The sequence below is a fragment of the Tamandua tetradactyla genome, chromosome 2, assembly GCF_023851605.1.
Source record: "Tamandua tetradactyla isolate mTamTet1 chromosome 2, mTamTet1.pri, whole genome shotgun sequence".
Classification (NCBI taxonomy): domain Eukaryota; kingdom Metazoa; phylum Chordata; class Mammalia; order Pilosa; family Myrmecophagidae; genus Tamandua; species Tamandua tetradactyla.
Window position 1 is genome coordinate 107,901,898 of NC_135328.1, and position 12,075 is coordinate 107,913,972.

The window sequence follows — 12,075 nt, forward strand, 5'->3', positions numbered from 1 at the left end:
TATTAATAAGGGTTGAATGTGTTTCTAATTTTTGTACTTTTTTTGTAAAGCATAAGATTTTAATATCAAAGTCTAGGAATGTATTATATATGAAATAGTGCTTCATCTCAGTTCGCTTCATTCAAACTTCAGAGCCTTCCTTTTGGTTCTAATATTGCAGAATTTACAGTTAAATCCTGTTATACTGTCTCGGGAATGTGAGCACGTTAGCATGTTCCTTTGAGTATTCATTTTATATCTATATATATAATCAGTGATACTATTTGCTGTAAACATTTCTTACAGTTTTTAGATAGAATAATGATTTTAAAAGGTGATGTTCATTAAGCTGAAGGTTATATTTTGTAGTTTTCCATACATTTTTTTGTCATCAAGAATGTTATTTGTTTAGAGGGTTCTGTATTTTTTTTCAATTTTCCTGTTTAGATTCATTTTATGAAATAGTCTTTCAGTGTTTTGATGTACATCTCTATTTCAGAAAAATGATAAAAATGTTGTAATAAATATGTAATTTTGATTGTTGACTTAAACAGTGTTTTATGAAATTTAGAGTCAGAGGAGGAGTATTTTGATGCACCGTGTAGTCCTTTGGAGGAGCCTCTTCAGTGTCCGACAAGAGTTAAAAGTTTTAGACACAGAACATTTCAAAAGCAGGATTGTTCCAAAAATATGACTCAGTATAAAATAAGATTTGAATTACCAGAGGTATGTACTGTGGCAGAATTAATGTGACTTATTTAAATAGTTTGTCATTTCTACCATTTGCAGCTTCTTTGTGTCTCATTGCTTTTGGGCACTATTGTTTTCACCCTGAGTTAAATCCAGAATTTACTGTGTTTCCCTCATCCTGTTTTTGATTTCCTTGATTTAACTTCCTTAACCAACTATTAGGTGTTTAGATGATATATTCTAGGTATTCAGTACATATTTATTGAAAATTATCATATAATTTGTTTTGTGTGTATAAGACCTTTCCTAAATTTTAAATACATAATGTATGCATTTACATAATTACATATACCTCATATATCCATATAAAATCACCATCCACATAAATAATTTTTTGTTTCATGTAATGATAATTTCTTTTTTCTTTCTTCTACAGGTTTTGATTCAGTTTTATCATCTTGTTGGAGATTGCGAACTACCTGTAGTAGAGTTTGATGTTTTAGGATTGGGGACAGAAATTGAGCTTAGAACATTTGATGTGAAAGCGAATGCCTTTTTGAAAGAGTTCTGCTTAAAATGCCCAGAATACTTGGGTAAGAATCTCTACTTAAAATAAGCTGATTAATTTGTTTGGCTGACTACTGGAGAACAAGCTCTGTGCATTTGCTCAAGCAGTCTCAGAGCAAGATTACATTATATATTCACCTTCGATTCTTATTTGATAGCTAGAAATCCAAAGGAATAGACCAAAGAGCAAATGAAGATAATTTTTTCTCATTAACGAAAATTGAATATTCATTGTTGAATTTTAAATCTAACTGAATACTAGAACACTGAATTAGATTTTATTGCTATAAAGTAACAATTTATTACAAATTAGTGACCTAATGCATATTTATTATCCCATAGTCTGTAGGTCAAAAGTTTAACACTAAAATCAAGGTGTCAGCAGGGTTGTACTCTTTTTTGGAGGCCCTGGGATAGGATCCATTTCCTTGGTCATTTGGGTATTGGCGAAATCCAGTTCCATACAGTTTCCTTGCTGACTGTTAGCAGATGTAGGGGTGGGAGGAGTGGAGAGGTGGCAGCAGCTCTTAGTTGCTAGAGGCCTCTCTTTGTTTTCTGCCCAAAGCTGTCTACATCTGGAAACCAGTAACTGGGTGTTAGATCTTCTCATCTTGCCGTCTCTCTGATCTCCTTTTTTGCCTTTCTTTTCTACTTTTAAGAACTCCTTGATTAGATTGAATCCCCCTCCAGATAATCCAGTATAATCTCCCCATTTCAAGTTCCTTAACCTTAACCACATCTGCAAAGTACCTTTTACCATATAGGGTAACATAGTCTCAGGTTTGGGAGATTTAATGCATGGGCATCTTAAGGCAGTTATTATTCTGCCTATTACAAACACCGTGTGTCCCTGAATTTTAAAGATATTATATGATATTTAAGAAAATATTTGTTTATCGTGTGAGACATTGAGGAGGGCCCTATTTATATTCTTTTGCCCTTTTGGGTTTTTCCTTGAAGATCGTTCTGAATGATAAATAGAATTGTTAAGATGACAAAGTAAAGATGACATTAAAATTTTTTTAAATTTAAGGTAGTAGTGCTTTACATTTGTTTTTGAGACCATAAGAACATGTTCTGCTTATGTATGTATACAAAGGTCTTTATTTTGGCTACCCTAAATTCCAGTGTTCCTTTGAAGAATGACTTATTGATGTTTATAGTTTATTCAAACTTTTAAATAGAAGATATTTTATAAAATATTTTCAACTCATTTGAGATGTTTGCCTCCAGTAAGTTGAGATATTAATAATAAGGTAGGGTGGTGTGATGGTAGCTTAGTGGCAGAATTCTTGCCTGGCATGCCAGAGACCCGGGTTCTATTCCTAGTGCCTACACATGAAAAAAAAAAAAAAAAAAAAAGAGGTAGTTATGCAACAAAATTAAACAGAAAATTTAAATATTAATTTACCAATGAGGAATAAAGAAAGGTAAAGTGCATGTCTATTAAACATCCCTAGGATTTAAGTAGGCCATCCTTTGTGGGAACCCATTCTTAGGTAAGGAAGTCAGTTAACTAGTGCCATGGAAACTTCCTTTTTATACTTTTGAGCCCTCTATCAAATCTGATCTCTGTACTTCAGGGATCATATTAAGTAATGTGGTCTGAAGCTCAGTAAGTAGATATGAGTTATACATTTTGGTTCTATCTTCTACATTTGGGCTGTAACTCTTGAGAGCTTGAGTATGATAGATTGTGTTTATGGTTGTCTGTGCCAACGAAACTACCATACATTGTTACACTTTTTATATTAATAGTGTTATATTAATTAATAGTGTTATATTAATAAAAAGTGTTCTGGTAATAGGGAAAAAATAGTGATCTAACTTGCTAGTGTCCTGTAGAGATACAGACATTAGGGCAGTTTTAAATTTTTGTTTGGTTTTGTTTATTTTGTTTGTTTTCCCAATAGTAAAGAATAGGAAAATCCTTGCACACAAGTCAGGATATAGAATTATCACTGCATCTGTTCTCTAATATACTTTGTTTTCAGAGAAAGTGGAATTAAGTGAATAGTATAGTTTCTTGCACAAAGTAAATGATCTATAAGTAGTTGTTAAGTGAACGAATGTGTGAAAAGAGTAAGGGACCTTCTCAGAGATTGAAATGTATCTAGCACCAGCAGTAGAATGTTGGGGTATGTGCAAAGCTCTTACATTTTGAGGAATGTGGAATTTAGCTGCATTTTTTCCCCAAGAGAAGTATGATTACATATGTGGTCCTTTCTTCCAGTGTCTAGAAATTAATTTCTAACAGCCATAAGTAATGCAGTGATGACAATTTTAAAGACTTTACACAAAACACTCTTCTATAGCAGTGTTCCCATTTATTTTCTTAGGTCATGAACAAAATTAGCATACAACCTATGAGGACTGATTCTGTGGTAATAGGGTTTATTGTAATCTAATATATGGAAAAACTTCATTTCTCATTACATAACTGATCTGTCTTCTTGACAACTGACTTTTCAGGAACTTTCTAGCTATTTCTGTGGCTCAGGGCCAGAATTCTCTTCATGTCTTTTCTCTGTTCCTGCTAACCATTCTGATTTTTCTTTGCTGCTTTTTCTTATTTACTGCCTGACTGTAGAGAGGTTTGAGATAGAAGAGAAATATTGTGGCAGAAGAGAAAGGAAAGAACTTACGAGGAGAAATTAGAATTTTAGAGATTAAAATAAAGGAGGGCTCTAACATGGGTAAGGTAGAATGTAAGACTCACACCTATACAGGAAAGCCTTCTTTCGCAACTCTATAACCATTAATATTGCCTACATTTATTTTCATTTGGTTTTCCAATGAAAGAATAATTTTAATAATTATTTTTAGATAAAAACAAGAAACCAGTTTATGTGATTACAACACTTGATAACACAATGGAAGATCTCCTAACACTGGAATATGTGAAGGTAAGCAGTTCCAGTTACTTTTGCTTGGTATGGTAAGCTTGTGAAATAGTAAAATCAAGTTCTATAAATTTAGTAATATTCTGCATTGCTTTCAATTGTTTAATCTTTGTTCTAATGTGATCTCTATAATTCCTATAACTTTTTTTTGCCTCATCACCCTCTATTAAGCAGTTGTGATTTATAAATACTTCATCTAGCAAAATAATAAGAATCCTGTGTTCTAAGTAGGAATGGCTGGCTGTTTGCTTTTTTCTCCATCAGGATATTAAAAAGATAATTTTTTTTTAGTTTTAGTGGAATTTATTATGGTATATAATGTGAAGTGAGGCTTTGGCTTGAGTTCCCGCCCTTTCTAAAGTTCCTTAATTTTTCTACTATAGATGACTCCATTCCCTTCTGTTGATTTATGATATACATTTCAACACACACTAAGCTGTTATGTACAGTGGCCTATTTCTGTTTATTCCTTATTTCCATTGACCTTTTTTTGGTTTATTTTATTCTTTTATTTATTTATTTTCCATTGACCTGTTTTTATGTAAATGCCATTTATGTATTTTAAAAACTGCTTAACTTACACACATATCCGTTCAACGTTGTACAGTCAATCATTGGCTCTCATTTTAATCACAGTTGTGCTTTCATGACCACAGTCAATTTTAGTACATTTTCATTGCTCCAAAAAGAAAAACTCCGTTTCCCTTATAACTGCTGTTATTGACACTTAGCCTTGGTATGGTACCTTTGTTACAATTGATGGAAGAATGTTAAAATAACACTGTTAACCATAGTCCATAATTTGCATTCGGTGTATTTTTCCCCATATATCACTATTATTAACTCCTTGTAATAGTATAAAATATATTTGCTTCTAGTTCATGGGCTATCATTCTTATATTTGTACTATTAACTACCTTCATCATCTGCAGTGGGGTTTACTATGTATATAGTCCCATGTTTCATCCTTTCCTTCTAGTGATGTACTTCCCATTTCAAATGTAGTCACACATAGATGATTCAGTGCAGTTAATTATACTCACAATAATGTGATTCCGTCACCTCTGTCCATTTTCAAACATTTACAATTAACTTTATTAAAAATTCTGCACAAATTAAGCATCACCTCCACATTCTGAACCCTCATTCTATTTTCGGGTAACTATATGCTAGGTAGATTTGCTCATTATGTTTAGTTCCTATTAGTGAGATCATTCAATATTTGTCCATTTGTGTCTGGCTTATTTCACTCAACATTAGCCTTCAAGGTTCATTCATGTTGTCACATGCATCAGGACTTTAGTCATTCTTACTGCTGATTAGTGTACCATTATGTACCACATTTTATTTATCCATTCATCAGCTAATGAGCACTTGGGTTATTTCTAATTGGCAATTGTAAATAATGCCATGAACATCAGTGTGCAAATGTCTGTTCACATTCCTGCTTTTGGCTTTTCTGGGTATATATCCAGTGGCAGTTGGCAGATTGTAAGGCAACTCTATACTGAGCTTTCCGAGGAACTGCCAAACTGTCTTTCACAGTGGCTGTACTATTTTACCTTTCCACCAGCAGTGATGAATAAGTATTCCTATTTCTCCACATCCTCTCCAACATTTGTAGTTTTCTGTTTGTTTAAAAGTGGCCATTTTAGTAGGTGTGAAATGATCTCATTGTGGCTTTGATTTACATATCCCTAATAGTGATGTTGAGCATCTTTCCATGTGCTTTTTAATCATTTGTATTTCCTCTTTGGAAAAGTCTCTTTCAAGTCTTTTGCCCATTCTTAAATTGGGCTGTTTGTCTTTTTATTGTTGAGTTGTAGGATTTCTTTATATACTCAGGATATTATCAATATCTGGTTTCCAAAAAATTTCTCCCATTGAGTAGGCTGCCTTTTTACTTTCTTGACAGAGTTCATTGTATTCAGTTTTGAGGAGGTCCTTTTTATCAGTTTTTTTTCTTTCATTGCTTGTGCTTTGGGTTTAAGGTCTAAGAGACCATTGCCTACCACAAAATCTTGAAGATGCTTCCTTACATTTTCTTGTAGAAATTTTATGGTCCTGGCTATTATATTTAGGTCTTTGATCGATTTTGAATTATTTTTTGTGTAGGGTATGAGATGGGGGGGTACTCTTTCATTCTTTAGAATATGCATATCCGGTTCTTCTAGTACAATTTGTTGAAGAGACTGTTCTGTCACAATTGAATGGACTTAGTAGCCTTGTAAAAAAAAATCTGTTAACCATAATTGTGCAGTCTGTTTCTGAACTCTGAATTCAATTCCATTGATCAGTATGTTTTTAGTTACACCAATGCCATGCTGTTTTGACCAATGTACCTTTGTAATTTGTTTTTAAATCAGGAAGTGTGAGTCCTCCAACTCAGTTTTTATTTTTAAAGATGTTTTTGGCTATTTGGGGCCCCTTACCCTTCTAAATAAAACTGATAATTAGTTTTTCCATTTCTGGAAATTAGGCTGTTAGAATTTTGATTGGTATAGCATTGAATCTGTAAATCATTTGGGTAGAATTGACATCATAGTGATATTTAGTCTTGCAACCCATAAACATAGAATGCTCTTCCATTTATTTAGGTCTCCTTTGATTTCTTTTTTTGCAATGTTTTGTAGTTTTTCGAGCACCAATACCAGTCCTTCACATCCTTGGTTAAATTTTTTTCCTAGATATTCTTTTAGTTGCTATTGTAAATGGAGTAGTGCCATTTTATTTTAGTAATCATTATTTTATAGTAACTTAATAATAATTATAGTTTATGTAATATACTATTAATTATAGTAGTTTAGTAATTACATTAAGACTGTTTTTCTTTCTGGTATTGATATGTATAAATACTTTTGAAGTTTTATGGTTTTGTATGCATTAAATAGCTTTTATATTTCAAAAGAGTCTAGATGAATGTGCCATAGAAACTATATTTTCCAAGTTTCTTTTGTTCTGATAAAAAATTTGCTTATTTAGGTTATTTTATATATATATATATGTACACAACTGGAAAAATTATATAAATGAGTACTTAGGACCAATATGTAGTTGTGTATGTATATGCATTCCTGAAATATTCTAACATATGTTTTCTCACTGGCTAGGCTGAAAAGAATGCACCGAACTTGAGAAGTGTCTATAACAATGTTATACAGCTGGTTAAGGTATGAGTAAATAATAATTTTAGTTAGATATTTTATTTCTGTTTCTGAATTGGTATATTATGAAAATTATTCTCTAACTAGTATTGTAATATCCCTGAGGATGAAAATGGAATATTATGCATTGTATCCTTTATACCACAATGCATAAATCCTTTTTTTTATTGATACGTAGTCTATATTCGCATACTATGTAATCATCCAAAGTATACAATCATTGGTTAACAACATAATCATATAACTGTGCATTTATCATCACAGTTGACTTTTTTTGTGAAAAATAATATATACAAAAAAGCAATACATGTCAAAGCACATCACGACAATTAGTTGCACAACAGATTTCAAAGTTTGGTATAGGTTACTATTCCACAATTTTAGGTTTTTATTTCTAGCTGCTCTAAGACACTGGAGATTAAAAGAAATATCAGTATAATAATTTAGCAGTCATACTCATTTGTTATACCCTACCTTCTCTATTTACCTCCTCCATCACCTTTGATCTTTCTCCCGCTCTTTAGGGGTATTTGGGCATGCCCATTCTAGCTTTTGTCATGTTGGATGGGACTGTCGATAATATGAAATAGGGGAATAGAACTCGTGGATGTTCTGGAGAGGCTGGCCCCTCCGCATTTCAGGATGTATCTGATCCAGGGACTCATCTGGAGGTTGTAGGTTTCTGAAAAGTTACCATAGTGCATGAAATCTTTGGAGAATCTTACATAATTCCCTAGGTGTTCTTTAGGATTGGTAGAAATGATTTTGGTTGGGTTTGGCAAACCATGATAGTAGCAGTGTCTAACTGCAGCGTGAGTAAGAATGACCTCCAGAGTAGCTTCTCGACTGTATTTGAAACCTCTCAGCCACTCATACCTTATTTGTTATACTTCTTTCCCTCCTTTTGGTCAGGATGGCATTGTTGATCCCACGGTGCCAGGGCCAGGCTCATCCCTGGGAGTCATTTCCCATGCCACCAGGGAGACTTTCATCCCTGGATGTCATGTCTCACATAGGGGGGTGGGCAATGATTTCACTTGCAGAGTTGGGCTTAAAGAGAGTGAGCCTACATCTAAACAACAAAAGCGATTCTCATGAAGTAACTCTTAAGCATACCTATGGGTAGGCTTAGCTTCTCTGCTACGTACATTAAGCTTCACAAGACTGAGCCTCAAGACCAAGGCCTTGGTGTATAGATTTGGATGTCCCTAATGCTTGACATGATATTAGTGGTTTCCCCAATAGTAAATTTTAATAGTTCCATATTTTTCCTCCCATCCCTCAAGGAACTTTGCCGAACGCTTTTTTTTTTTTTTTTGCATGGTCAGGCACCAGGAGTTGAGCCTGGGTCTCTGGCATGGCAGGCAAGAACTCTGCCTGCTGAGCCACCGTGGCCCGCCCTGCCAATACTTTTTGATTATCTGCTTAATATACTCTGGGATGTATCTAGGCGTTACATTAGGCTATACAGGATTAAAGACCCCAATTCTTATTCTGTGAATAAGAAAATTTAGGTTCTGGACAAAATAAACCTTTCATCCTTTGATCTCAAAGAGTAGATGAGGTTCTAAAATATAGACAATGTCTTCCTTACCCTTGTATGCTGAATTACCTTAATCCCCCCGATCGGCTTTGTTCTTATCTCAGAATACCAGGCTATACATATATAAAACAGCCTTTCAGAATCCAGAAATAACAATTACCACTTTGGATTCAATATGATTGCTTTAAGAGCTTACAATCTAGTCCCTTGTTTTCTTATAAATATTTTCTAAACAAGGCCATACAATATTTACTCTTTTGTTTGTAGCTAATTTTGCCTCACCAAATGTCCCACAGTTTCATTCACAATGTTGCATGCCTCACAACTTCATTCCTTTTGTGGCAGCACAATATTTGATCATATATATACATCATTGTTCACCAGTCTACTTCGCAATCAATTCATCCTTCAGCCACCTTCATTCATTGAGCATCATGTATAATGTCCAAAGTCAAAAGTCAGTCTACACTCTGAACACAGTGTGTATTATGTTATACAGAGTGGGCAAACAAATATTTATTGACCTGTTACTAAAATTAGTTTGGTTCTTTAGGTGAATTTTTCTTCTTTGGATATTCATTTACATACTGAAGCACTTCTGAATACAATGAATTATTTTAATAATATCCTTCCACCATCGGAGGAAAAATTAGCCTCGGTGAATATTGCAGAGCATGAAGACAAAGGAGATGTGATTAAAAAAATATGTATGTTTCTTTAATTCATTTTCACTTTTTTTTTTTCAACTGCATTTTTTACCAAGTAGAGAAATAAACTTTAGGCTCCAGCATTATTATTAACTCATGATATTGGCTTCAGAATTCTAGGTCCTAGATTAAGATCTAGAAGGATTCATTATATTACAGATTAAATTAAGAAAATAATAGTAAAGGAGACATTACTTCTAAAGGAAATGTAGTTTTTATCATATAATTTGTTTTAGTTGAGAATTCTACTGGAATCCTCTATAGGTTAAAATTCATACATTTGATATGGTTCTTTTAATGATAGAAAAATGTGACTTACAAAATACTGAGTTATGTCAGGATAACCTTATTTCCCAAGTATTTTTTAAGCAAAAATATTTGGTAATTTTTTATAATGACCAGTGTCACTTAGTAATCATTAAATCTGAAAATTTAATTTCTTAAGTTTAAATGCTTAGTCTTCTCTAGGATGACTGCTTAGATTTTTTTTACTTGCTTTTGTTTTGCTTTGTTATACTATATCCATTTGTCTCTTAGAATTCCCTGTATAGTAAGGAATATCTCATTTGCTTTCAATTCAATTAAAAATCAAGTTTTCTCTAGTATTGTAATTATTTGTTGTGATATTTCATTTACTTTATAGTATATTAGGTAGGTACTAAAACTTTTTCCTTATATTTTATGTTATGTTTTTTTTCTTTTGCAGCTTCTAAAGTCTCCAGGAATGAAGATATTATTTCCTTTCAGATTTTAGCAGAACTGTCATGTTTACGGATTTTTATTCAAGATCAGAAGCGTGAAATTTCTGAAATTACTATTGAAGGTAATTAAATTCAGAAAAAAAGTTAATTCAAAACGAGTAAACAAAAGAAAAGACATCAGTTGACCTTTTCTTCCCATAGGGCTTGATTCTGAGGTGATTATGAGGCCATTGGCAACTGAAATAAATGCAAAACTAAGGAATATAATTGTTTTGGATTCTGATGTTACTGCTTTATACAAAAAGGTATGAATTCATTTTTACTAATTAATAGTATATCATTAAATATGATTATCCTATCCTCTAAAACTGGTTCTCGGTATAATTTACATGATTTTAGTAACATGGCTCCCTGGAATATTCATGGACTCTGGAATTAGACATAATGAGGTTCCTATTTCCCCTCTGCCCCTCTCTAGTTTTGTGACCATAAGCAAGTTGCCTAATTTTTCATACTGTTTCTTCATCTGGGAAATGAGGATTAGAGTATCTTTCTCATAGATGAGATAAAGTAATGCTTTTGAAACTTGATTGGAGTGAAGGAGGTGGTTAGTAAATGCTCTTTTTACTTTTTCTCTTCAAATACTGTGAATTTTATAATATGAAATATGAAAATATTTCAGTATCAGAAGGTCTAAGTCAGATTTAAGTTAGGAGAATTGTGTGTGTGTGTGTGATTTTTTAGTTTATTTTCATGGCTACTTACTGTTAAAGCTATTATAATATTGAGAGTTCTTTGAACTTTCTGGTTAGTGGTGGAAAGGTAGGTGTTTTGTTACTGAGTGCAAAGTATAAGATTCCTAGGCTAGATACTGTTGTGAAATTGGGCAGGTAATTCTTGAATAATGATGCATCTAGGTAAAATGGTGTTATTTAAGAAAGTGAAGAGATTATCAAATTATTATCAGGATAAGTTGATGTGCTTGTTAATACTAGAAGTCAGAATTTGGAGTGAAGAGAGAAGGGAGCTAGATGTATGGGCTTAGCCAATAATACAGGCAAGATACAGTGATGACCTGGCTATTATGTAAGAACAAAATCCTTAATACCTTTATTTTCTTATTATAACTTGCTAGCTTGAGATATAAAGCATTTCAGAACATCAAAGGGACGTACCCCATAGGAATGTAGGGAACCTGAAATTTTCTGGAAACCATGGCTTGATATGTTTGTATTACTTTTATTTTTAAAAAGTCATAATATTATGGCATTTAAGAAGCAGATTATCCATTTAATTTGCCCTGTCTAGTAAGTAAAGCTCATAGAAATAAATTGATCTACTAAAAGTTGTACAAGTAGTTAGAAGTGGAACTGATGTTATAAGCCAAGCCACTGACATTTTTCTTTTTAATTTTCTCTTTAATATAGCTACAAGCTTAAAAATTCAAGTTCCGAAAAGTTGCAAAGCAAACATATTTTTCTTGTTTTCTTGACCCTTATCCTTCCTCCTATTCCTTTACTTTTAGTCCAGTATACACATGCCTTTTAAATAAATTACCTTGTTTTCTAACACTCCCCATGCCAAAGAGCTGGAGAGTCATAAGTTCTTGGCTATAAAACTGAACTTGCTAATCTTGTGTCATGACACACTACTGTGAGCTGAGTGGGTTTTAGGTGTATAAATATATTGAGTGCCTTAGATTTCTGGGCATTTGGAAAAAGTCTAGAGACCTTGAACTATTTTACTCTATTCCAGAGCAGCAGCCTCCATTTACCCTAGTGTTATTGTACAGATAATGTCATTCTATATGTGTATTATAAG

General features: G+C 33.0%; 1 protein-coding gene across 3 annotated transcripts in view; it reads left to right on the plus strand.

Annotated features, from left to right (window-relative positions):
* The window catches only part of VPS13A (vacuolar protein sorting 13 homolog A), a 342,631-nt gene that overhangs the window by 145,620 nt on the left and 184,936 nt on the right, over window positions 1-12,075 (plus strand). For all 3 annotated transcript variants that reach the window (XR_013170504.1, XM_077148468.1, XM_077148469.1), the window contains exons 25-31: window positions 551-705; window positions 1,106-1,262; window positions 4,063-4,142; window positions 7,250-7,309; window positions 9,400-9,553; window positions 10,260-10,376; window positions 10,456-10,559. Coding sequence is in view for 2 of the 3 variants with exons in the window: in XM_077148468.1 (XP_077004583.1) it covers window positions 551-705; window positions 1,106-1,262; window positions 4,063-4,142; window positions 7,250-7,309; window positions 9,400-9,553; window positions 10,260-10,376; window positions 10,456-10,559 (827 nt within the window). In the remaining variant the exon portion in view is untranslated. The remainder of the gene's footprint in view (window positions 1-550; window positions 706-1,105; window positions 1,263-4,062; window positions 4,143-7,249; window positions 7,310-9,399; window positions 9,554-10,259; window positions 10,377-10,455; window positions 10,560-12,075) is intronic.